Consider the following 26630-nt stretch of genomic DNA (forward strand, 5'->3'; position numbering starts at 1 on the left):
TTCTTTAGATTTTGCACAAGACTTCCTTTATTATAAATAAAGCTGAATGAGAAGATCTATACAAATTCAACAGTGTCCTGCTATAAAAGCAGCGGTTTGAGTACAGCATTGTCATTCAAGGAAGACCTTACTTTGGAGAGTTTTGGTGTTATTGCCCATTTCAGCATTGACAAGATTGATCTTCATACTACAGTTTTACTTCTGAGCTAACATATTACACACACGCCCCCAATCCTAAAAAAAAGACAAGTAATAAATAAAGCTATTTACTATGTAGAATCCTGTGAGAACTAAGCCCTCGATGACCAGCAGCCAAGCTGTTAGAGGTGGTTAATTCTCATTTCTTCACCACAGAGAAAACATTGCAAAGGCTTTGCATTAAAAATGTTTGGTGAACAAGCACCAAATCCTGCTGCTTGAACACTGGATAAAATTTTGGATCTCTTTGCTGAAATACATCTTTATACGCCCATAAGACCTGTGTACAGAGCAACTCGGAGAAAGAGAAACCATATTCTATGGTTGCCACATACTAAAGAGTGAACTACCAACAGCTCCCCTTAGAAGACATTCGGCACCTGAACAACAATAATAATCTTAGACCAAGACATTTCCTAAAGGCAAATGGCTCCTGAAACTACGTTGTAGATCAGTGGCTGCTATCAAGCCATCACTAATCCCATTGCTTTGACAGAGCCTATAATAAAATATTAAAACCACAAGTTGAGGGTGGAGGGAGTGGCTGGAAACTGGCAGAAGGCAATAGGAGTTCATCTGTTTAATTCACCTGGTTAGCAAATAGCAAGAACAGCACTGAGACACAAGAAAGGGGTCTGGGACAGGCAGTTTACCCTTCCTTAGGATCTCCCAGAGAGATACAGGCATTACCAAAGAGATGTTGTGTGTTTGTTACTCATGTGTCATACACTGTTTGGTTTCAAAAGAATGTTATTCACTTTAAACCACAACCCCCCACTTCCACCCCCACCCTTTAAAGCTGCTTCCTATGAATGCCCAGCCAGACTTCAATCAAGGCAGAACTAAACATGGGCAGCCCTAAAATGTCTTAGGACATTTTTACTGGCTGACAGCTGATGGAGCTGAACTGTCTTATAAACCTTTTTTATGAAATGTGAGTGTGGCCTTTTACTGATAGGGCTAGTACTTGGTGGGAAAAGATTTAATACAGGAGAGACAAGGCAGTCCAAGGAATGATGTGCTTCACATCATGGCCTCCTTGTACCACTGCAGAGGTCTGATCCAGAGAAATGCTGTGTACCCACATCTTCTCAGATGGGACATGTATATATACTGCTATACGGCTTACAAAGAAGATCTCTGCCCTGAGGCTTACTGGAGCACAGCTTATAATCACAGAGCACTTCTCCCCCTGGATAGGTATGAGTGGGTTCCCTCACAGCTTAAATGCACAGAACAGACCACTTAAAAGGTGCTCAGGGCAAAATGAGCATATTGCATGTAGGAAAATTAAGCCAAGCAATTTGCTTTCAGGCGAAGCAAATCCATAAATTTCTTGGTTCAGCTCCAGCTTGGGTTCAACTAAATCCCATGGGAACACTTCAGGGTCAGTTTGGGCTTAAGAGAGGACAGGCACACAAATACAGAAAATGAAGAACAAAAGATTCAATCTACTTATCAGTTTAGGTTCCCTCTGAGTCTGAGCAGCAGTGCTCGGAGCTGTGTAAAGATGAGTTTAGGCATGTTTACAAGCCTGTAGGACTGGTGTTACAAAGCTCTATTCTGCCATTTTAACAGGGGAGTTACCTTATTCTGTTCAACAGCCTTTTCTTCTCATCCTCCCCCTGCTCAACCTTATATAAAAGTTATTTTTCAACCCTGAATGTCATTTCCTGAGAGACCTGGGTCACAAATTTGTTTCTGTTCTTTGGACGGGCTAAATTTAGACTCCTGACAGGAAATGGCAAAGAAATTTTTATTTCTCGCTGGCTAGGCAGGGAACACATTTAGAAGATCTGACCACAACTGCTTCAGCATGACCGACCTGCCTGCCAGCAGCCCATGCAAAGCTGGATCTGCTACAGGCACTGTGCAGTAAACCTGGGCAGGTAAAAATGGCAAATTGCTTGGGTTTGCAAACAACTTACACAGCTTCCAATGTAGCCTCCAGGCTCCAGTATTCACCCGCTCTCCCTGTACCTCTGCTTGTCACTACCTGCTTGCCATGTTCCCCGAGATTGCTCCTGGCCTCTTTCCTACTGGGGAAGGCTTGCTTGGTTGTGCTAATGAAAGCCAGGGGCTTACAGCAGTCTTTGGCGTTAGCAATTAGTCCTGCCCTGTTGCTCTGCCAGCCCTGGCAGTCTCCCAGGCACTCATCGCCAAGGGTGCTGAAGCAAGCGCTGATGATCCAAGACTCTTTCCTACTGGCACTACCCACCAGCCTCTTTTCTCCCTTTTTGCTTCCTACCCCTTACTTTCTGCTGAGAAATATTTCTTAACCACCATATAGCTGTGATGATAAAAGCCAAGGGGAGCAGCAATTTGAGCAGAGTTCCCTGTCCCCACTTGCACTTTCTTATAAACCAGGTGTGAAAACTGGAGTTACAGCTTTCTCTGCCTTTGTGCATGAAATGTCCCTCACTAGTGGAGGGACAGACAAGAGCAGACATGAAGTAGGTGGTGAAATGGTTTTTACTAGGAAAAGGGAGACGACGCATCTATGGAAAGTTTGCTTATCAACAGGCTGGATAATAAGCCTCATGCTATATGCTGTCCGTAGTAGTGATACAGGATTAAATCTTTGCTCTGATGCATGTGATTGATAGAGAGGACTGATAAAAAGATACCTGTGGAGTCATGGTAATATCATCCCTGATGGCTCTCACCACCCAGAACCACCACCCTCTTGTAAACAGGATTCAGAGAAGCCCTAGTGTAAAACATGGCAGGAAAGCCTAGTGTAAGAAAATGGTAGGAAAGGCCCCTTAGCATTGGAGGCCAGGCCTCTGGGACCAGCACAAGGCAGATCTGCACTGAGGCCCTGGCTTGGATCCTGTACAAAGCACACAAAGGCGAGTGAGGAGCTACTGAGCCCTCTCCTCCAGCAAAGCCACCTCACCAGGGCTGGGCAGCCCACTGGCTCAGCGCTAACGTGCTGCTTCCTGAGGGAGTTCAGGCATCTCCATTTCTGCATTGGGGTTTTTAGCACATGGCTCAAGATTCTCCCCTGGCTTAAAAGTCTGCAGAAGCTGTCATTTCCCCATCGCATTCCCGGCTCAGCAAATTACAGTCTACTAGCAGCAGCTCCTCAGACTCTCATGAGAGCAGCAGTCTTTAAAAGGACTGAGGAGACCCTGCATGGAGGCAAACAGGTAGCTTTTGCCTGGGTATGGGAGCAGAAGGGATGCAACACAGACCACAAGGCAGCTGCAGAGACAGTGCTGCCAAGCTCTGCTATGTGTGTACCTCTTCCATACCCTCCTCCTAACTCAGAGCCATCCTGCTGGTCTTGGCCTCATTAAAACCACACTCTCATTTGGAGGGTGATTGTTCCCTCCTGCTACCAGACTGCTGAGATTGGCTTCATTACAGGATAATTTTGGAGAACTGCTTCTTTTATTAAAGCAAAACCTGTAGCAGTCCTTTCTCTCTTGGCTGTTCTCAGCCTTGCTGCCCCGAGGTAAGGAAAACAAGCAAATAAGCCAAAATGCCAGAACCCAATAACGGTTTCTCTCCTTTATCTAAGGTAAAAAAAAGGTTTCTGTCCATTTATCCATGGAAAATGGCCAGGAATATAACCTGCTAGCCATGTTACCATGAAGAAAATGGAAGACTCTAATGAAATGGTCTGAAGACACAGACCCTGCTGCCTGCTCTGCTACATCCTCCCCAGGGAGAAGAAATGTGCAGGGGTATTTTTGAAGGACAGGACAAGCCATTTAAACTACTGCTGCAAGTCCTATCAAGAAGGCTTTTTTATATAACTACAGTTCCCTTTTGATTAAAGAGCTGTGGTTGATTTAAGGATCTCCATCCAGTCCAGATCTTGTGCATGACCCTTCTCCCCACATCAGCACTGAGTCTTATGTTGTGCTTCCCATCAGTCGCAGAGCTCCTGCTGTCTGCAAGCAGACAGGCTCCTGCAATCCCAAGATCCTGTCTCTGATTCCTCCACCCTTTTCTTATCTCCCCCTTCCAAAGGAAATGAAGTATTTGGCCACCACCACTGTTTGCATTGCAGGCATCTGAATAAATTAGTTGTATTTGTTGCTCACCACCACTGTAGCGTGACTGAGGCACAATAGAAAAATATATTCTTAGCTGCATAAAACCCAGCCAGCACACCAGTGGAGCAGAAACTTACTTTTATACCACGTGTTCCAGTTTCTCCCTATCCTCCCCCCATCCCCTCTCCCTTACTGCAGAAACCATGGCCCAGGACTGGTTCAGCTGCAGACAATAAGCTGTACTGGCAAAGTCAGTTGTCTCCAGGAGGCTTCAGAAATCTGCACTCTGGACTTGTGCTTAGAGGAACAAGTGTCTTCCTGCTGGCTTTGGTTAAAGGGATTCCTTATGGATCCCATTGGTGTGTGCAAGGGGAATGGGCACCGTGTACTCATTTATCAGTGCAGACATGTTCCTGAGCATCTCGTGGAATGTGTCCACTGTCTTCCTGTAAACATCCCTGTGCAGCACAAAGGGACGAAAAAGGTTGAGAGGCTCAGCCCTCTGGAATATGATGGGGAAGCCCAGCTCTGCTGGTACCTTCCTATTGCCAATGAAGAAGTGGTAGAGTTTCTTCTCATGCAAACATTTCTCCAGGAATTTCAGCATGTCCTGTAGACGGGCCTCCAACTTCTCTGGGGCCCAGTCCTGACTGGGACGTGCCTGCAGAAGATGCAGCATTACTGTCTTCAGGTGGTAGTTGGTAAGCCCGCTTGGACCTGTGAGGCTGCATTGCTTCCCATGAAGGAAGGAGAGGATCTGAAGGCAGCTGACATGGCAGGCATTAGCAGGCAGCATTTTGGAGACCAGCTGGATGAACCTCCTCTCATACACTGCGAAGGTGAGAAACCAGTGAGTGCTGGAGGGGAGGTCTGCTGCCAGGCCGCTCCGAGGGAAATGAGAGATGAAGTAAACATCGGAGTTCTCGTACTGCACCACAGGGGTGAGGTTGAAGGCAATCGATTTCCCTGACCTAAATTTTATCTTCAGGGCTCCTGGGGAGTCCAGGAGGCTGAAGGAGAGGTCAAATTCATACTTGTGGGAGATTCTGTTCCAGGCCTTGGTGACTGCAATCTGGAACCACTTCATGACTTGGTCAGCATCCAGATATTGAGTATTTTTGAAGCACAGGAGGTCTTCCATCTCACTGCTGGGCCTGGTAGTATTGGCTTGGCTGTGGAGGAGGCACAGCATATCTTCCCCTAGTTTAGTCTTGTCACAGATGCAACCCGTCACATCCTCATCTGCCCTACATACCTTGATAGTGCCATAACCTTGTTCATCTGGGGGAAAAGAGTCACCAGAGCACCAGGTCTGGGACCGAAAACAGTATGGCTCTGGGGGGGCAAAAGGCACTATCAGATCACAGACAAAAGGTTTACGCACTCTCCAGTTCTCATACATGCTCCCCACACCCATGCAGTCCTCCACTTCCATGTCAGCATCCCGGTTACAAACACTCCTCAAGGCTTCCAACAGGTCATCTGCAAAGCCTTCCACCATCTCCCGCATCCTGGCCATGTCTCCAGTGGTACCCAGGATGCGCTTCTCATAGAAGCTGGCCAAGACGGCCTTGTCAGGGAAGGCCACACCTTTAAATGCTTTCCCCAGGACAGCCATGTCATCCTCTTCCCCTCCTGTGTCCTGCCAAATCCCTTCCTGGAAATCCTGCCTCCAGAGCTCGATCAGCAGGAAGATGACCATGGAAAGGGCAGTCCACATATCCCATCGGACCTTTTCCTCTTTGCTTTCCTCCACCACCTCTGCAGCCTTTTCCAGAGTCTTCTGCGTGGCTTCCTGGTGTGCGATTTCCTGCTCCAAGCGCAACTTCTCCAGCCGAAGGGTCTCCTCCCGCTCCTTCATCTTCTGGATGATTTCTTCCGCGTTCTCGGGGACAGTGCCATTCTCTTTAGGGAAGAGGAGCGGGTGGTTGACAATAGCTGTAATCACCACTAGGCATACCCGGAAGATTCCCACAGGCATGGCAGTTTCTTCCCTGGAAAAGAAAGAAAGGCAGAATGACCCACAATTCAGAGTATATTTCCTCAAGAAGAAAAATGAAAGTAAGTCCCTGCTTGAATAAAAGCTTTGGTATACTTTCTAGCCCTGAAAAGAGTCTAGAAGCTCCTAAGCCCATCAACCGAGCTTCCCTTTATCAGCAGATGGCGAAGATGAAAGCCTCCTCTTATCAAATTAACGTCAAAGAACAGAACTGTGAAGACACTTGCTACCGTCAATGCCCTGTGATGCTGTTGGGGCACTGTGGGAGGGCATGTCCTTCCTCTCTCCTTTAAAGTTCCCTGGAACTGAATGGAAAAGAAGCAGGCAGGACCTCCCCAGGTGTAAAAAAGCAGGACTGGAGATGAGCGCTGCTTTCCCTCAACATAAGGCTAATGTTGGAGACGTGGCCATGGCATAGGCAGGGCTGTCCTGACCACCTTCCACATAAAGCATGTCTGGGGACCCACACAGCCAGCTTAGATCAGGGCAATCTTCACTGCCAGTGCTGGTATGTGCACCTGGGTGGGAACAAGCCTGCACAGTTTTGTGCTTCTACGCAGGCACTACAGGCAAAGCTCTTCCTGCCTTTCAGCACCATCAGGATCCGGCTGTGGTAAATCCTCCCAGCCCCCAGGATGCCTCATGACTGCGGTCCCCGGAAAAAGGGTAGAACCACAAAGATTGCTAAACCAGAAAGGGTTTCCTTCACCCCAGTGTTTTTAAAAGCATCGGGTTGTTTATTTTTGGTGCTTACTTCACTGTTAATCTGTAGAAGGCATTAGTAAACACCATGGCTTTGATCTAAGCCATCTCCCCCAAGCACCCCCTTCACAGCTGTGCTTGCAGCCAGCTCGCTCCTATTTGAAGTGACCCCAGCGTGGCTGAGAAACTCCCCAGGTCTCGGTGTCGCGGCGCTTGCCACAGGCAGCCGTGTCCCAGCAGCAGTTCCATGTGCCACCCCTTGCACAGGCCCTTGCCACGACTGAGACTGCTGTGGTGTTTTGTGTGGTTACTGGCTCTGCTGCTCAGACCTCACACTTAATAAAGCTTTCCATGCCACGGGGCTCATGATGAAAGAATTTAATTCCCAGCTTTCCGGAACACAGTCTCATTGCTGGGGCATCCGCCTGGCCCTGACGAGGCCTCCCAGAGGTCTGGGCCAGAGGGTGCTCAGGCTAAAGCCTGGGCTGTTTCCTCCCAGGTGGCATTTCTGTTTCTGGAGGCCTGGCATCGCTGTCAAGATGCCAAGCGCCTGCTCAGGGCAGGACAATTTGAGGTTGTCACCCACTGCTGAGACATGGCAAGCTCACCGGTCCCACTTTCTAGCAGCATCACCCCACAGTCCTAGCACAGGGAGATCAGAAGGACAAGATGGACAAGGAGGGGTATTTCTTCTTCCAGCTGGGACATTTTAACGCAGCCCCTTTAATGCCTCAAAAGTGTGTTTGAGAGAGAAGGGTTTCTGTTTCAGAAATAAAGTCTATCCATAAAATACCTAATCAGTCAGACCAGAAATAGGAATTTCATTCCTAACAAACCAATTCATCCTGCTGTGGGAATGAGGCTGTTTCACAGAGCCAAGAGGTGGTGGGGTACCATGTGTGCACCGGGAACTGAGGGTTGTAATTCCCTCCCCCTGCAATAGCTCCTTCCTGGCCTGAACCCAGCATGTTTTGGTGCCACAGCAACCCTGCTGCCCAAGCATCTAGGCAAGGAGGAGAACATCTCTGGCAATTTCATTTATGCCTCCAAAGGGCATGCAATAAAGATAGATTCATCCCAGTGGGCCTTGTTACTATTACTGCACAACAAACTGCTGGCTTTCGATTGCAGGAACCTAGATTTCCTCAATGTGAGCGCTTACTGTACATGGGAACTGTATCCTTCAGCATGCAATTATCTTTGCTTACAAGAGGGCTGGGACTGGAATAACAAGAGAAGGGAACAGGATTGAGATGCATTGTCCAAGCAGCAAGAAAATTCACACGGTGCTCAGGATAACGCTATGTGCCCCTCCCTGTGTAACATTTACTAACTACCCTTTTTTTAGATCCCATGTACATGCATAGATGAATGCCCTTATGCAGACATTGCTCTGGAGATGGTTTGCGGGCCTTTCTTGTCCTTTTTACATTTATATTAACTCTTTAATTCATCAGGCAATGAATTAAAGCTGAATTAATGCCCAAAGCTGGGTGTCCCAGTTATTCTGTGAGCTCCACGCCTGGCCACATTTTAAAAACAAACTGGGGTCGCCCTGCGTTGCAAAGGGCTTTATCAGTTTGCCGGGGCAGGGCAGGAAGTGCTGGCGAGTTCCTTTCCTTAGTGCTATGCTCTTGCAGACCACATGTGCTTTCCAAGCTTAAAAATAACATGGCCAGGGGCCAGGTGCCTCCTCTTGGTGTCTTGACCAGGATGACATTGCTGCTCTCCCCTGCTAGACCTCTGTTCCTGCGGATGAAATGTTTTACTGTTACCAGATTACTTCTTAGATGCGTAAGGCTGAAAGAAGTCAGCTTTCTTAAGATCTTCTTGTGCCCTTCAAGACTCTCCTGTGCCCAGCTGCCCATGGGCACACCACTTCCAGAGACTACCTGCCCCAAAGCTCTGCTAGCAGAAGGGGTTAGGCCAGACATCCCCAAGTCCACCAGTGGCCGGCTCTGCTGAATTCATTCTGGGTCACACTGACAATCTAGGCTACCCCAGCTGATTTTGCAGGAGTGGCTTAGGAAGCATGCACACAACCTCTTCCCCCAGCAAACTGTACAGGCATCAATCTCTGGAAGAGAGTCAGGATGAAAACTGGAAGTGACATCATTTCAGGTCACATCAATTTGCAAGAGGCATGTCTGTTTTCGGCCTGAACAGAGGAAGTTCTCCTGCTCAAAACTGCCCTTTTGCGACTGTTGCTATTCTCAACAGAAAATGAAGCCAAACATTAACCTCAGTTAAGGCTTAAGGTTAACGATGCTCAGTGACCAAGGTCAGTGGACTCTGGCCTTGACAGCAGCAAGGCTGGTACAGGCAGAGCGTTCCCACATCTCATCAGACACAGCTTTCCTGGTTAATATCGAAAGACTAAATAATACAGGTGAAACCAGTAGCACTGCCTGCTAGGGCAGTCCAGCCTTCCTCATAACAAAGGCCGCTCTTTTCCTTCGCTTTTAACTTCAGCCCAAGCAATTTAAGTCTGATAAAAATATTTATGCCTGCTCCGGCTGAGACAGCTTTTGTGTGGGGAAGAGGGAGAGAGTCCTAATGTTTCCAAGCTGGATGCTAAGGAAGAGAAACATCGTTTCATCTACGCATCAAATTTAGCAACATTTCAAGTATCCATGAGTTTTTAAACAGCAAGTTCCCAAAGCAATCTTCAACCTTTTCCAAATTTCTGGCCCTGCCAGTTTTTTCCCATTCAAAGCACAGACAATGTCCAGACTTGGTAACAGGCTTACATCTCTTGTGGCAGCCCCAGGGCTCCAAAGACCCCCTGAGGGAAGGTGCCGTGGTCCTCGCCGCATCGCAGGCAGGCCACCTCTGCGAGCAGCTGAGCCTGCCCTCGCCCTGTTCCCTGCGCCAGGGCATCCCCTGAGCGAGGGAGCAGAGACCCCACCTCTTGTGCTCCCGTGGGCACAAAGCAGGGAAAGGAGCAGGGAGACAGAGGACAGCTGCTCGGGGAGGGCAGGAGGGCTGGGGGCAAGCAGGTATGTGGAGCCCCACCGTCTTGACGCAACGCTCTGTCTCTGCTCGCTGCCCAGCATGTGACGCCGCTTGTTCAAACCTGCTTCTGGCACCAGGATTAGTTTCCTTCTGGGCTTTTCTGTGGCACTCACTGCTTCAGTGACTGGGTGCTTCACTGATTTTAAGGTTAATGACCGCTGTGAACAACCCTGGGAAGTGAGGGGGCAGGCACCATCCTACTCTCCAGCTGGGGAGCGAGGGCTCAGAGAGATAAAAGCAGCTGATCACTCTGCTGCCCAATTAGAAACAATGATCAGCTGCATCCTGTAGTGCTTGGTATGTTCAAAGGCTTCACCAAGAGCACCTGCAGCCCTCCACCCTCAGCTCCCAGGCAAGTTAGGCCTCATCCTTTCAAGCCTGAAGCAGCCTCCCTGGCTGGAGGATCCCGATCAGCCCCACAGCAGGTCCTGGATGATGCGGGGACCCCCAAGAGGGGAAGGGCAAAGATGACACTGCTATCGTGCAGTTCAGGTTGGTGCCATGAAGCACATGCAGAAGGAGGCCAGCTTTCACACTAGCTGATATGAAAGCTCTTCGCTGCACAATTCAGTAATGTTTGGTTCACCCGCTCACCTGGAGCATGGTTACAGGTAGTGTGTTGCAAGGAAAGGGAAGCAGCACATGAAGCTCACAGGCACGTAAAGCCTTCACACAGCCAGGCGGCGGCTAGCCTGAGGTCAAGTGATGGCTGGAGAGCATCCTCTGCATGGGCACTTTGAGAGCTGGCTGAAATCCTCTTGTATGCACATCATAAAAAACAAGGGGTGAGTATGACCAGGGAGGCTTGCCCCAAAACTGCCACTGGAAAAGACTCTTCTCCTTTGCCACATTTGGGCAGCACCAGCCACACCAAAGGCTGGCGTTGAAATGGGCTGGAGCTCTGAAAATGGTCCCTCGGGTGAGACCTGACTCAGCAGCTGTGCTCAGCCCCTTGGCACTGGTGCAAAGACAGAGTTGCAGCTTCTCACCAGCACAAATGCAGCCCCCTAAGCTGAAAAAGTGGTGCTGAGCTCTGCAAACCAGCACTTGCTGTGTCTGCATCTCTGCAGTAACTATCTGCATCACCTGTGCTACCCAGGTCCCTGCACAAGTAGCCTTGAAGGAAAATCATCTTCAGAGACTACTGCAAGACAATATAAAAATAGCCATTGTACTGTTTCCTGGCTGCAGTCAGCCCCGAAGATGGATAGTGCTTGCAGTACACACTAGTGCAAGCAGATTTGCTTAGTGGTGTTTTATGTGGCATGGGGGCAGAGCTCGGCTCTACCTTCAGCTTCTGTCTTGAAGACCTCCTCCTCACCCGGGAGCATCACAGAGCTCATCTGGTGTTCCTGTGGGCCAACTTGGGACAGCCACTGCTCTGTGGCAGAGTGTGCTCTCCCCCTTCCCACCAGCCACTCTGCCATAGGGGATTTCCCTGCATGAGCAGCAAAGTCCTTTGTAGAGACGATGATGCTTAAAGCCATAACAACATCCTGTCCCTTCCAGCTAAAATGTGCTCAACTTCTGAAGTCCCCAAGTCTTCCTCACACCCTCTTCCACAGCAGCTTCAGACCCCTTTGCCTCCTGCTCAGTCTGGCAAAGGAAAAGAGAGAGATTTAAATGGCAGCTTGCAACTTGCCTCTGTAGGCTGCTCATGTGCTCTGAGCCCAGATAACCTTCCATCTTTGAAGACACGGGAGAATATTTCCCTTTCATTAACAGTCCCTTTCTTTCCTCAAGAGTTCCTCATACAGCTACATTTTTTCCACCTTTTTATTCCCTTAAATTTTGAATCATGGGAAGCAAAACACACTCTGGCTGGTGTTCAGCAATAAAGCAGATAGGAGTGAGCTGAAGCTTTGATTCTTAAATTAGAAAAACCCAAGTCAAGCCACTGAATGCAGTTCAGTAGTGCACTGGAATATGCCAAGACATCATTTACGACACACTCGATTGCTTCCTGCGATTTGGCTGACACAAAAGGCAGTGAATAGGTGGCTGCCACATTGTGTTTTGCTTTGGTAGGCTGCAAGAAAAGAGGCAATTCGAAGAGATGATAGAAACTACAGCTGGTTGGGAGCTTTTTTCATTGAAAGCTGCCAAGTTTTGAAACCAGAACTTTCATGGGAACAAATACAATTTCTGAGACTCTTTTTGGGAAGGTCCTTGAGGTCTGGAAAGGACTCTACTGCATGTTTTGACTGGAGAGATTAATAGCCCAAAAGAGCCACTAACCTGCACTTGGGACTTTCTTACTGGGAAGATGTGAATCTCAAGCCCAGGGGTTTCAGGCCCAGCCCAGCCATACTCCCTCACGGCTGAGCTTCTGGGAGCTTCACAATTCCTCCCCTTGCTGTAACAGAAAACAAATTGCCTTTTGGCCTTTGAGTGTACAGTCTGAAAATGCTTCTGCTGCATTTATGAAGACCTAGTCAAGACAAAAAGTTTGCTGAAAGCCCTTGGTGACGCACTGTGCCCTTTTCCAATTTGCAATACTGTTGCCACCTCTGCAGGTATTCAGAGGTATGCCTGGCTGTAGCAGAAAGAAATGATGTTTCCTCTTACTGGGGACTACAAGCTCTGAATTGTAAGAAACATGCACAGTGAAAGAGAAATGGGAATTGCAGAGATGCATGTCAGTATTATTGTTCCTGCCAAAAACTTGGAAAGATGCACTTTTAGTCAACCCCATACCATGCTGCTGTTTTTCCACCATCTCCCCATCAACATTTACAGGGCAGTCAAAAGGCCTTTGCTGGCTCAGGACAGATGGTGAGGGCAGTTTTCCGTCCAGCTGCTACATGTAAAGCCTCAGGAATAGATACACAGGCTGGACGGGTGTTCACAGAAAAAGACGAAGGTACCACTAGAGAGAGTAATACCCTGGTGAAGATATCAGACTGGTCTCTGCCATTAGTTGCTGGGGATTTGTTGTTCAAATTTTGCCTCTTTTGCACTGAGAAGAATGAGAAAATTTTCAGGTTTTAATTTTATATGCACATATTTAAAATACAGAGCACACGTCTATGCCCTTATAGTCTGATCACTTACTTGGGATGACAGAAACTTCTGTTGAAGGCTCTCCTCTAAATTCAGGAGGGAGTGACAGTAACCTAAGCTTTGGTCTCCTTCCCAGCCCCTGAGGTTGCTGCCCTCATCACTTGGCTGCTTTCAGGTCAATGCTCTACTCTCCAGGTTTGACCACAGCTTTCACAGGACTTGAGGAATTTGTTTTGGCAGGACTTCACTCAAACCTGTCTTGTTTTTGAGACCATTTTTACTGAAGCAGCATTTTCTGGGGTGGGCAGGGGAAGAGTCCCGTTTTGGTGAAGAATTTCAGACCAGAAGCAAGTGAGGTTTCCTCCCAGGTCAGCACCACATTTGTTGGGGCCTGTGGGTTATCCAGCACCCCGGTATGATGGACGCTGACAGCTAAGCCAGCTCCTAGGAGACATCATACCAAAGCACTGCATCTCAAAACAAGTTTCCATGTTCACCTGAGTCAGCAAGGTGGGGCTGTGGCATCAGGTGGGGCTGGTGAGGTGCTGGACCCTTGGGAGGGCTGGAGGGCCCTCATAGCCAAGGCAAACACTCAGAGCCCACGTACTGAAACACACCCCGGGGTGACTAAAGGTTTATTGCACCAGTCTACCCTTCCCACCCCACTGCGTATGCATTGGCACATGACCCTGCCTAGCTTTCACCTGGCACAGGCAGCAAGAGCCCAGGTGCTCACATGAAGATCCTCAGGGTTTCTACCCTCCAGGTCAAAGACCCCATTGCTGCAGTGAGAACATGTCCCCAGACCCATACGGAGCCACGAAGACCCCACACCTCCCGCTCCATCATCAGCTGTGACAGCACCCAGCACAGCCCACCCAGAGATCATGCAGCATGGGGCAGACAGGAGAGGTTCCTGCTCTCCCATCTCTTGAGCACACAGTCAGCTGCAGCACACACAGCCCAGCCAGGAAAATTAGGAGACACAAAAACGCAATACAGAGCCTGAGTGGCACCAACTTGTGCTGTTCTTTCACCCCTATGAATTAAGCTTGCGTGCAGGTTGTTGGTGTGATGAGCTGCTGGCTGGGACAGAACAGCACCAGCCACAGCAGCTATAACTCATGCTCTGACATGTCTTTCTGAGCATTAAATTAGTGCTACAGACAAAGTACCAAATTCCAGTTGCCAGCACAGTCGCAGTTGGTTCAGCACAGACTGGTGGGATTGGGCTCTGTCGTTGGCTGTCTACCAAAGCCACCAGTGGAAAGGACCAAATGCACCAACGCATGAGGTGCAGAGGCCTGGATGTTGAGACTGGTACCACAACCATGTTTAAAACCAGAACAAGCCAGCCGGCATGCTCAGGACTACAAAAGACAGGTATGGCAGAGCAACTGCCTTCCAAAACATGCCTGGAAGCCCCACCCCAGATCAGCTGCTTGGCCACAGGACAGCAGTTGGATAAGGCCACTTGCCTGATAACTATTGTTTTGCCGTTCGATTGAGAACACGTTAGCCTTTCGTAACATCCATGGACATCCTGTCCCGGGCCTGCTGCAGTGCCAACGGGGTCAGTCGCGCAGCCCGAGTCGGACATCCTGCCCGACAGGTCTGCTGTGGACTTTCGGAAGCAATATTTTCCTCCCAGGGTCACCAGATCAGGTATTTCCAAGGAAATGCTGATGCTCATCCTGTGTACAGGACTAGGTAGCCCTCCCTTCCCACAGACAGGCGAATTCGGGGTGCATAAGCATGTGAGCGGCACTGGCATTGCTCTGGAGACAGACGCTACCGTGCAGCCCCAAGTCCAAGCAAGGAGTGATTTTGCCAGCATCTCTCCAAGCAGAGGAGTGCTTGACTTGCCCCGGGAAGGACAGGGAGTCTCTCTCATGTCTTCCAGTCATTCACTACCTTTGCCATCAGGAAGCTTTTTCTCATGCCTCATTAACTCTCCCTTGCTGCAGTTTGAACCCCTAACTTTCCAGTAACCACTGTGGGTAAAAGTAGGACAGATTGTTTCTATTCTCCTTGCAGTAGCACTCAAGATGTTGAGAGGTCCTCCCCTCCTGCCTCAGCTTTCGCTGCACACGGATGCATTTGTAAGACGTTGCCATAAAATCCCATGGCCCCTCTTCCCCCAAGGCCTAGACAGTACAAAGATTTTTTTTTTTTGGCTCGAATGGAGTTATTTGCCTTCTGGGGCTCTTTTCCAAAACCCAAAGATTTTCAGTTTTATCAGCAAGTGGGGGATTTATCTGGTTGTTTCCAAGTTACTATTTTTCAGTGCATACAGGCATCATGCCACTAACCAAAACATGATTCTGGCCTCTTCTCCTTGCCCCAGAAGCCAGCAGCCGCCAAAGATGGCTGTAATAACTATTAAATAAACGCAGAACCATGTCATGCCCCCAAAGCACTCACTGTTTACTCACTGTAAGGCTGGACCCAAGAGGGGATGCCCACGGAGACCAGAAGATAAAGCTAACAGTGTGAGGAGCATGTTACTCAGCATCCTGCCCATTGTCTGCATGTGTTTTTTTGCTTTTTGACTGTACAAGCCAGCTCAGCTCTTGTCAGCAAGCAGCATGTGGGCAGTCTGTGCAGTGCCTCAGGTTCCCCCTGCTACGGCCGAGAAGGGGTTTTACAAATTGGAACATAGTGCTGGCTGCAAGGGAGGCAGGAGGGGAAAGGTAGGAAGTGTGCATGTGGGTCCCACCCACGTACTGACCTGTTGTGGTAGGATCCCGGCCAGGAACAGCTTGGCTTTTTTAGGCCAAATAATTTTTCTCTGCTAATTGTGAGGAAAACAATTGGAGTAGACCTAACTTTTGTGTGTGGTGTTTTTTTGAGGGTTTGGTTTTTTTTTAGGAGGAAAAAAGACACACACCCGAAGGGGAAGAAAGAAAAAAAAATAAAAAATGGTTGGTTTACCAACCTCACCAGCTCCCTCCCCCTCAAACCCAACGTGATGAGAGCCCAGGCAATAGCTGGTTGTTCCCTTGCATAATCTTTCATCAGGACAGATGGACACAAACCCCCTGCTGCTTTACCAAAAGCCTGACAGTGTCAACCACAAAGTGTGGAGCAACATCAATGCACACACGCTCTCCGGCCTCTACCTGGTGCTCATGCTGGGACCCACTCTGGCTGTCACCCTCTCAGCCACACAACCTCCCCTTGCACATGCAGGCAGCCATGGCTCATTGATCCAATCCAGCAGTCACCCCAGGGAAAGGTGGTGAGAATACAAAACGGGTTCAATTGCCAAGATGGTTGTTTAAATCTGCCCTCCTTTTCCCCACTTAATTCTCAACAAGGTGGAGAAAAATCACACCAATGCTGTTAAATCAGGCAGTGGTTACTCTGACTCTCCTCATCCTAAGGTAAGCATATGCCCTACATCGCTACACATCCAACTTAACTATATATTGTACATCCATTGAAATGAATGCTTTGGTATTAAAAGGTTTGGTGGAAACATTAGTAGAAAGTTGATTTCCCAGCAGGGATACACCACTCCAGCACATCTAAGAAGAGCACATGTGGATATTGGCACAGCTGAGATGTGACTCGTAGAATGATTATGTTTTACATGTGAAACTATGAAGTCCCATTTCAGTCATGTAACAATGAGCACTTATACATTACAGACAGTAGAAAGCACAGTAGTTGCCAGACACTTCCACACTGAGACGCTGAACAAAAACACAGCAAAAAGAAACTGTCATTGCAGGCTGGGAATTTGGTTGATCTGAGATTTTCTACTCCATCACAGTCTTGACTTAGTGACAAAGTCACACTCCTATGTCAGGACACGTGTAGGCCCAAGTATCTGCTTAAACAGGACTCAAAAACACTGGATGGGATTGGAGGTTTGTGTGATATTGGACTATTGTTTTGCTAACTAGTTACAGCTGTTTGTATTCAAACAGTTGGGGAGGAACAGTATTTAAAAGCTGTCTATTGTAGCCAAAATGTCACCACAGAAATGAAAAGCAATGCTTTATCCCATTGCCTGAAATCCCAGCTCTTTTATAAAACACAATATAGCTCCTTAAATAAAGTAACACCCCCCCCCCCCCCAAAAAAAAAAAAAAAAGACTGTGAAAGCCCCTGCAGGGATGGGTAGAGGGTGTAGAAGGAGGAGAGAGCAAGAAAGAGCACTTTTACTGCAATGCCCCGTTCATTTCCTTGACTCTCACTAGGATGACTCCCTGATCTAAGCAGAGGCACTCCACATTGCATGCCAGCATCTGCAGGAAGAATCAGACCCTCTTACTTCATTACCTGGTGGCTCTAGAAAAGAACAGGAGAAACACCACCAATGCTTTGGGAAGCAGTAAGCCCAGTCTTGGCTCGCTAGTCATAAACCTAAAAACTGCCAAGAGACACGCATGCACACAAATATGTTGGCTGCAAAGTACTGCTGGCTAACCCTGCTTTTCAAAATGAGTTTGAATAAATAGAAATCAGAAGAAAAAAGCAAGAAAACAAACTGCCCACTTCCGTACAATATTTCCATGAAGCTCATCCTTTCAGCACCCGTGGCCACCAACTCAGGCATTTTCACCTGAGAGAGCGACTCAGAGACCAGCCTATTGTCACATGCACCCATATTTAATAATTTTCATGTGCTCTTTTACTCAGTCCCCTCTGGTTACCAACAAAAGAAAACATCTTTAAGCTCTTTCTTTCCCTGAAGAGTTTGTAAACTGAATGCTGGGAGGAAAAACTCTGAAAAGAGTCAATGGGATAAGAGCAATGTAACATGCACTGCTGTAGCAAAAATACCAAACACACATGTTAAGGCTGTGAAGCCACGTGGTTTTCATTTGGGATGTGTGGGGTGAACACATACGCTTGCTTCCTTTATAACATAAAGCACAACAAAGGAAATCTTTGTTTGAAAGCCAAGGGACAGCCTCTCCACGCACTTAAAGTCTAAGTTACAACGTAATGGGAGCTCTGAGTCATAGCTGTGGGGCCCCTGCTCATAGACACAAAAATCCTCTCTGCTGCAGCAGGCAAGGAGCTTAGCTTAGCAAGGAGCAAAGACAGCTTCCAGCTCCGCATGGGAGACTGAAAGTGCCCAGGACTAGCAGCAAATACGAGGCTGAGCTGAGAGCACGTGTTGTGGATGACTTATGACGCAAACACGTCCCTTTCAGTGGACATTTCTTCCTGTAACTCCTTCAGAGCTTGAGATCATAACCCTGCACTCGTTCCAAGAGCATGAAACAGCTATGGCTCGACAGGGAGGTGGGATGGACATCAGCCAAGCACCATCAGACCGTCTTTTGACTTTAGCTGCAGAAGACCATGGCCATGATACTTAGACTGTGCATCACCAGCTTGCTAGGTAGGACCGCAGTAGAGCTCTATGTCCTTAAGTCACCTAGCATGCCAGATAATTTTTGTCACTGTGTTACAGTAGTGGAGGGTCAGCTGATGGATGCCAGCTACCCAAAATACAGACACCCATCTCATTCTTGCCCCTACTAGCCTGGGAGAAAAAGATAAAGGTCTTCTTCAATTATCACAAACAGGTTGCAATCTTCAGTGCAGAAGTGGCTGTGCTGCAGAAAATCCAAGCATTTTCTCTCACATTTCCAACAGTCCCAAGGTATTTGGTTGCTAAATCTCCAGAGAGCTTTAGAAATCAAACTCTCATCTGAAACCAGTGGCAGTCAGGTACCTGAACATCCAGGAGGAAATAGCTTAGGATCTAAGCATTTTGGGTGCAGATACACACACAAGCCCCTCTGGGAAGCACTATACTGTGAACATCAAATGTCACAGTTTAAGCTTGAGAACATCTCCTTAGCTCCGTCTCTGGTATGTATTAACATTCTACAAGAGATTAAAAAATAGCGAAAAAAGAGATCTGAAAAAGCAATAGAGCCTCTCCCCTCAGCCTACATGCATGGCCTACACTGCACCTGGATGGTTTCTGGCAAGTCTTTGTCTACTTTGTTCTGAAAAGCTTCCAGCAAATCTCTATCTCTGCCTCCCAAGGCAGTCTAGACTGCTCTTAACGACCTCTACCTGTAGGAAAGTCTCCTTATCACTGCATGTGCTTTCTCCAAAGCAAGCTGAAAGCCCTGCTGGGATTCTGGCACATACAGGCAGTATCTTGTCTTAGGGAGCTACTTCCCTCCCCGCAGGCAGCATGGGAACCGTTTGCTCCCACTCCGCATCAGGTGCTCCCTGAGCATCACCAAATCCTCTGCAATTTGGAAGAACTGAAAGCAAAGCACTCTGAAGCTGGTTTTCATTGTTTTCATTTGAGTTTGACCACAAACTCTATCTTTTCAAGTGATGGCACCCACCATGCCTTGAGACAACCCAGAGGAAGATGCAGTTGGTTACACAAGTGGCTCAGCTGATGCCTTATAGTAATGTCTCTTTTCTGTTCAGGTGCAAGAACCTTCTCTACGTGCTCTTCCCCCTGGTTTCGAAAGTGAAGGAACAGTACATTTTCCTTTGCCAGGCAACTGAAATAACCATATGAATCAGAAACTGTGCCTAACAGGGTTTAAATTCTGGAACAGTTGGCCTCAATGATCCTCACCCTTGCCAACATCATGCTTGGCTTTTCCAAGCCACATGCAGGGCAGTGGGGTGGATCAGATGCTTTCCCTGTAAATGGTGAAAAAGCATCTCTGCCTTGAGGCAAATATCACTGATATAAATAATGTGCTAGATCAGCCAGAAAAACCTGTCTCTGGAAGAGGGATAATAATGAAGGACAGTGGGGGGAAAGTAAAAAGAGAGCGAGCTTCATTTACAGACAGGAGGATGGCAATGGGCCAGCTCTCACAGCTTTGATCCAGGCTGGCCGGAGGAACATGCCAGGAAATGCTGTGAGCTGAGCTTTGCTAGAGCAGAGCAGCCGTTTGAACTGACTGGGATGGGAAGAAGGGGACAGACACCACCCAACACAGACGCAGATCCAGAATAAAGGAAATAAGGAAATAAATAAATAAAAAATCACGTGGAGTACATGAAGTAACAAGTACTCAGAGCTGTAGCAGGACACTGTGGCTGCCACGACTGCTGCTCTGGCAGCTCCCTCTGCCATCAGCTCCAGTTCTTCCCTTCCCACCACTGCTACCCGCAGAGCCTCCTGTCACACGTTCACAGAGCAGCACTGCCAGATGCCTGGGTTTCACCCAGCAGTTCTGCTTTCAGTGGGTTTTTCAGGGTTTTTCATAGAAACTTGAAAACTACACATTGCTGGCTTGTAAAAGCCACTACTTCCCTTCAATCCAGCTGCCTCTGCTGTCACTCCTGATCATCAGGAGGTTGTCCAGGCACTTCCAGACCTTTGTTCTCTCCCTAACACCTGGAAGAGGTGGGATCTAGTGCCTTCCCAGCCTAGGTAAGGTATCTCTGGCAAGTTCTCCTGCAGAGCAGCAAATGCAGCAGTAGCTGCTGTCAGCAAAGCTTGGACCGCTTGGTTCCCTTCTGCCATCATCCTCTGACTAGATCCCAACTGTACCAAGCAGTCAGACAAAAGCAATTTTATGCTGAATGCCAAAAGAGAGAGGCTTTTAACACTGATCATCTAAACTGAATCCATTTCCAAATTAAACCTTCACAATATTGCTACTTTTGCTCTGCAAGTGCTGTCTGACCCTCGCTGCTGGAATTGTTTACTGAAATATGAGCCACACCACCTTCCTTCTGGCATTTCTGATGTAAGGCTCAAGGTCTCCGAGTGAGAGCCCATCAAGAAACTTTTTCAAATCACATCAAATCTGGAAGGAAGAATGACCCCCGGAGCACTTACCTGCTACACGATTTTGCAGGTGCTCTTTAAGCTTCACATTACTACTATCACCACGATGCCGAGAAGACTATATTCAGTCACCCACAACTGAAGCACAGCCAGGAAGTCTGCAAAACACAAAGAGAACGAATGAGGAAGTTCAGGCAGAAGATAGGTATGTAATACAGTTATCTAAATTAGGGATTGATTAAGAGAGAGATTAACTCACCCCCTTACCTAATAAAATGATCATAAAAGCTCAAGAGACCAGAAATAATCAGCTTTGAAGTGATCAGGGATGAGTTAAAATGCTGCTTCTCCTGTAGGAAAGTGTGCAAATCACACAGCAGGTCCGTCAGCTTTGCAGACATACCAGCAAGTGAGGAGCTCCCTTCTCTGACTCCATCCTCACCCACCAGCCCTCTCCTTTTAAAATGGATTAGGGTCAAATTAGCAGCTGTGTAAGTGCAAGGGCTGGGACAGTTTTGTCTGGGATTGGTTTGTCTCGGAAAAGGCATCTAGCTGCTGTAAGCAGCTTGCGAGGTAGAAATACTTGCTCGGGGAGCTGGGTTTAGTAGCTAATGTGAGAAACAGAAAACACAGGAGAAGAGGCAGGAAGTAAGTCTAAGAGCATACAGGAAGATGTGAAACACAGAACCGCAAAAGATAAACTACCATATTTTAGGAGAGAGAAGTTAAGAAATTTTAGATTAAACAGCAAACAAAGTCCTCCAACCAGGAGGAGGAGAGGATGGGCCCAACAAGCTGGTTGCAGGCTGACAAGGGAGACATTAGCCAGCTGCACACAAGTGGGCTGGGGAACAGGAATCCACCATGCTCATTACCAGCCACGATCGCCACTTCAAACCCTCCGACTGTCTTGATCCAAAGCCTGATGAAATCATGAATAGCGTGGGCTGAGCTGGGCTTTGGAGCTGGGTCCTTTAAGGGCTCAGTATTAGCTTGATGCGTCCTTGCTCTCCTGAACCCCTTCACTTCGGCAGCCGTTGGGGAGGGGACGGCTCAACCCTCCCTCCTCCCACGTACCTGCTCAGACCAGACCATGTGTACAGTTTCACTTCTCCACTTCAGTCTTCAACTGTGAGGCCGGATTGGGTAAACGGGCTCTGCCCTGACCTCCCAGCGCCTCGCAGCCTGCAGGGCTGCTTGTGCCTCTGCTCAACCACAGCCATGACACTACCAGTAGCAGCACAGACTGCCAAGCACAGGAGCAAGAACACCCCAATCCCAAAAGGGCTGGATCTGTGCTGTACCATCCCAGTGGATGTTTGTTAGCCCTCAGGGCCTGCAATGCCTCATCTCATGGTGGCTCAAGGCCAGTTAGGTAAAGGAGGTGCTTCTGCTTGGATGAAAGGAGCTACGAAGTGCTGTACAGGAACTGCTGCTACAGGACTTACATGCTCTCACGTGTTAAAATAATTTTTAAATCTCAAAAGAGAGAGTTAAGTCAGGGTCTCCCTCTACTATATGTGTATAGACGTTGGAGAGACCTTGACTGAACCTCAGAGGATGGTCTAAGGTCACTAGAAGAAGGTCCCTCTCAGCAGTGGGTGCATCTGCGCTGCATCCTCACATGCTAGCACAAACCTCCTCTCGCTCCCTTGGAGGCAGTCCGAGCAACACAGAACAGTGTTTGTTGTGGGTCAGCCCTATATGAGAGCCTCTTCTTCATGCCAGAAATCAAATCCACCCCTGAAGCTCAGCAGCTAGTCTGGCCTTCAGGTCATGGCAGTAAAACCTGTTTGTTTTGCTGAACTGCTGGTCAAGGTTGGCTCGGCCAACTTTGCATGGCTCACACGTGTGTGGAAATCAAAACAAGCTAAAAAAGAAAAAAAAAAAAAAAAAAAAAAGCCCTGTTGCAGCTGCACCCCTGGGCCACCTCTCCATCCCTCAAGCTGCTTGAAGCTTGGCTACCTGCCTCCCTTTCTATTGCCCACACTGAGGGGTGAACAGGCAGAAGGTTTTGCTTACACAACTGAGCCCACATGCCTGCAAAACCTGGAATTCATGGTCGGGCACATGACAATGCCACCCAGCGCACACCCTGGCCACGCTCCCTCCTTCCCTCCAGTCCGAAAACCAGAGTCTCTACCTCTTTCCACCACCCAGCAATTACATGTGCTGACGGAAAGTATGCCGCCTGGCAGCAAACTTGCTTTTTCCCCCCAGTATAAGTGGATTATCATAACACTTGGGAGGGAAAGAGCTGGCTCACCCAACAGCCCATTTTAAAGGGGATCTGAGGGAACAAGCCAGGAGCTTTTTTTCAGCTCCCTTCTCCATTGCACCATTGCTATGAATAGCAATTGCAATTCTGCAGAGCAGAGTGTGCAGGATGGGACAGCACAGGACAGCAGGGAGACCCCTGCAGACTCTTCATGGAGTTCATAGACTTTATCAGTGCTCCCCAGAACAACTGCTTCTTAATGCTCACTTTGTTGACAGAGGCTGAATTTAGCTTAAATTTTGCCAGGACAGTTGTTTTAGAGGGGATGCAGATGTGTCAGGAGAAAACAATACAACTGGAAAAATAAACCACCCCTTTTGCTGTGTACCCATTGCACTCGGGGAACTAATTTAAGCTATCAGGGAAAAAAAAAAAAAAAATATTTGCAGGCAAGCTCCAAGATACTGAAACAACAGTCAGCAGTTGGACAGTCGCAACAGCCACCCTAAAATTGTCCTTTTGAAAGCCATACAGTTTTTGCTTAAAAAACAGACTCAGAAATTAGTTAGATCAGCTCATGGAAGACCAGTGTTAGGTTTCTACAGGTCAGATTCCCTCCCTCTGTTACTCATTGCCACTTAAGGAGGATCACAAGCACTGGCATCCCTCTGAGACCACCATGCAGCAGAAGTACACAGGAGCCCTTATTGCCATGGAGAGAACAAACAAAAAACAAAAGGGGAGCAGGACATGCAGCTTTGGTGGCCCTAGTCATCAGACAGCCCGAAATAATCACTCAGGAAAACCAAATCCCCCAGTCCCCAACCAGGGCTATTTAGTCTGACTTGTAGGGAGAGAGGAAAAAAAAAAAAAAAAAAGGCTGTTCTTAGTATATCATAATGCTCCAAGCAACAAAAAGAGGAAGACAGTTAGGTGGGGAGGGGCCACTGCCTGAGCTCTTGATAAACGGGTACAACATCTTTCGTGTGCACAGGTCGCTTCTTCCCTGCAGATTCCACTGGTGCAAACACAGATCACTGCATTCTGCACATCCAAGTAATGCAAAAAAACCCCCCAAACCCAAACCCAAACCCCATCATCTACCAGCTGGGAGCCAAAAAGCCCTCGGGACTGATCCCGGCACTGACATTGGCACTCTGACCTTTGGTAAATCAATTTACCTCTCTACACATCTGTGGCAATCACACTTAGTATGTGCATTTCCCACATCAGAGCAGTGTGAAGCATCTATTCTGCTGAAAACAAGGTTGAAGAGAAGGCTTTAAGTTTCCCTTCCAAATTTCCATGCTCTGCTTTTCCTCAAGGATTGAAAGAACCCCTTTCACGTATATTAAGGAAAAACTGGGTTTAAAAGCAGATGCCTATGAAGGTAGACAGAATCACTTTAGTCAGAGCTGCAGAAGAGCATTACCATCATCACCAAACCGAGCTCAAAAACCTCACAGAACAAGCCATACTACACTACAGCTGCTCTCCTGTCCAAGTGTTGCTTACCTGGCAGCTCAGGCCCTTGCCTGGCAGCTCACTGCAAACACTCAGGCCTGAAGGAGATGCGCTGGTTATGGTTTAGGCCTATAGCACTCATTAAAAACATGTTAATAGTAATGTTCACTTAGAGATGCTGCTGGTGCTCATCTTGCCTGACCACATAAGAGACACCAATACCAACATGCTGTATTTTCCTCAAGGATTTTAATATGGCAGTCCCAAGAGAATTGCTTCAAGTGGGAGATTGCCAAGCTGAAGATGCAAAGGCCACTAAGGCTCTGGTTCTGTGTGTCAGTTTTACAGCCCATGACTTCCAGTACCCCAGTCCTGACTGTGATTTGAGCTACAAATACCTACTGGCCATCTTCAAAAAGGTGCCCACACGCACAAACAGCAGCTCCACTAAAAACATCGTTGCTTCTCTCTGCAGTCATTAGAGAGACATACTGTGTCTCAGAAGAAAGGCAAAGAAGTTTTGTAACAAGCTAAGCCCAAGCCACGTAATGCTGAACACGCAGCAAAGCTCGGTGATGCATTTTGCACGGACTGTACATGCCCGAGATCATCACTGGCCTAAGGACCCCACGAGCCGTCCTCACCAGCAGAAAGAGGCGGCCGTGGGGTCTCTCTTCAGCGTGACTCGATCCCGCAGAGGTTCCCCATGTGCTCCCCTGAAGGGGGCTGCAGCCAGTCCTCCTGCAGCTCACGGAGCCCCTGAAAGCAGGCTGCCTTCTGCTCCCTGCCTTCGGCTCCTGCCGGGGCTGCTGGGAGAGGAAAGCCGAAAGATCTGCAGAAACTTTGGTGGGCACGGCAATCTGCCTCGGGGGCCTGACCCGGCCCGAAGCCCGAATTCCCACGGAGACGAGCCACTTAGGCAGGGAGAGAGCGCGAAACGCAAAAGTTACTGCGCAAAGAGAAACCGGGGAAAGTCACGCCAACGCGACCTGTTGCAGGCAGACACGGGCACCCGCCGCACCTAGTCCCGCGGCTCTGCTCCCCAAAGCGGCCGCGGCAAACACTGGCAAACCCCTTCTCACGGCGGCCGCGCGGGGAAGCGGGACAACCCCCCCAAAGCCCCCGCCCCCGCCGGGTGCTCAGGGTCCCCCGGCCGAGACTTACCGGGTCGGGCCGGGCCTCCGCCGGGGCCGCCGCTCCCCGCGGGAGGTCCGCGCAGACCGGCGGCTGTCGGGGCGGCGGCGGCCGCTCCCCGGGGCGGCGGGGCGGCCCGCAGCGCGGCGGCTCCGCTCGGCGAGGTGCGGGCGAGTCCGCCCAGCCTGGCCGGAGCGGGTTTCCTTTTCTCTTTGGTTTTTTTGTTTCTCTCCTCCTTCAAACCACCCCCGCCGCCAGCCCTAGGCAGGCTGCAGTTCGCTCTCTGAGCTCCCTCCCGGCTCCCCCATTAGCTTCCCAGATGGTTTTGTACTGAGGGCACGGGGGACGGAGAGGAAATGCGCTCATTTTGCTTCTCGGATGTATTCTGACCTCCTGGTGGTCGTGCCTGAGCGTCAGGAAAGCAGCTGAAACACGTAACCTCGCTTGTAGTTCTTATCAAAGCACTGGAGCGGATCCCAGGGATGCTGAACCATTTTCCTGCTCTGAGCTGGCACGAATAAGAACCTGTGACCCTGCCCAACCTCCTTTCGAGGCAGAGAAGTGGCAGTAGTTTCCTCATAGGGGTGGGGGAGATGAGGCATAGCAGGGTTAACTTAACTGATGGTAAAGGCGACGGTAAGGGTTTTAAAAAAGTGGTTTCCAACACTGCCCACATTCTACAGTTAAAGGGCATCTTCTTACAGATCTAGCAGAGAAAGTTTGCTCAACAACTATCACTTCCACAAAGAAACTTAAGGGCACCAGGTCTGAGCGACAGCATAGTAACATCTATCTGATTTAGGGGAGCTATAGATCCCTTTATTGCACCCTTCCTCTTTCCGCAGCATTGCAACAACTGTCTTGTATTACCACTGAGTATGGCATGCTGCATGTTCTCCACCACCACTGCTTTGATTTTTTTTTTTTTTTTAAGCTCAGGTGGTGGACATGTGCTGCGGTGGGAGACAGTCTGTGTGTTATGTTGCACCAAGACTTTGCAACGTCAAGAGGGCACCAGGCAAATGTGGTGGTGCAGCTTTGCACTGAAGCCGTCTAGCTTGTGAGCAATAACTGGGGCTGTTAAGTCAGCCCGTTCTTTGAATTTCCTGAAGTGCTTATTGAATTAAGTAATGATTTTGTTATTCA

The 26630-nt window shown here is 48.6% G+C and overlaps 1 protein-coding gene across 3 annotated transcripts; it reads right to left on the minus strand.

Moving 5' to 3' along the window:
* On the minus strand, nt 1-26006 carry ITPRIP (inositol 1,4,5-trisphosphate receptor interacting protein). Of its 3 annotated transcripts, none has more exons than XM_052799549.1 (3): nt 25515-26006; nt 20720-20826; nt 1-6199 (listed from the first exon to the last, which is right to left on the minus strand). In XM_052799549.1, exon 3 carries the CDS (start codon nt 6184-6186, stop codon nt 4537-4539), a length of 1650 nt encoding a protein of 549 aa, XP_052655509.1. In that variant the 5' UTR covers nt 6187-6199; nt 20720-20826; nt 25515-26006; the 3' UTR covers nt 1-4536. The 3 variants fall into 3 exon arrangements, with proteins under 3 accessions (XP_052655509.1, XP_052655510.1, XP_052655508.1); XM_052799550.1 differs by lacking the exon at nt 25515-26006 and adding an exon at nt 21072-21264; XM_052799548.1 differs by lacking the exon at nt 25515-26006 and adding an exon at nt 20936-21264.
* Nucleotides 26007-26630: the final 624 nt, after the last annotated feature.

The sequence above is a fragment of the Harpia harpyja genome, chromosome 10 (assembly GCF_026419915.1).
Source record: "Harpia harpyja isolate bHarHar1 chromosome 10, bHarHar1 primary haplotype, whole genome shotgun sequence".
NCBI classification, from domain to species: domain Eukaryota; kingdom Metazoa; phylum Chordata; class Aves; order Accipitriformes; family Accipitridae; genus Harpia; species Harpia harpyja.

Excerpts from the sequence above, each read along its gene's own strand:
- ITPRIP (XM_052799549.1), bottom strand. The coding sequence starts at position 6,186 with ATGCCTGTGGGAATCTTCCGGGTATGCCTAGTGGTGATTACAGCTATT.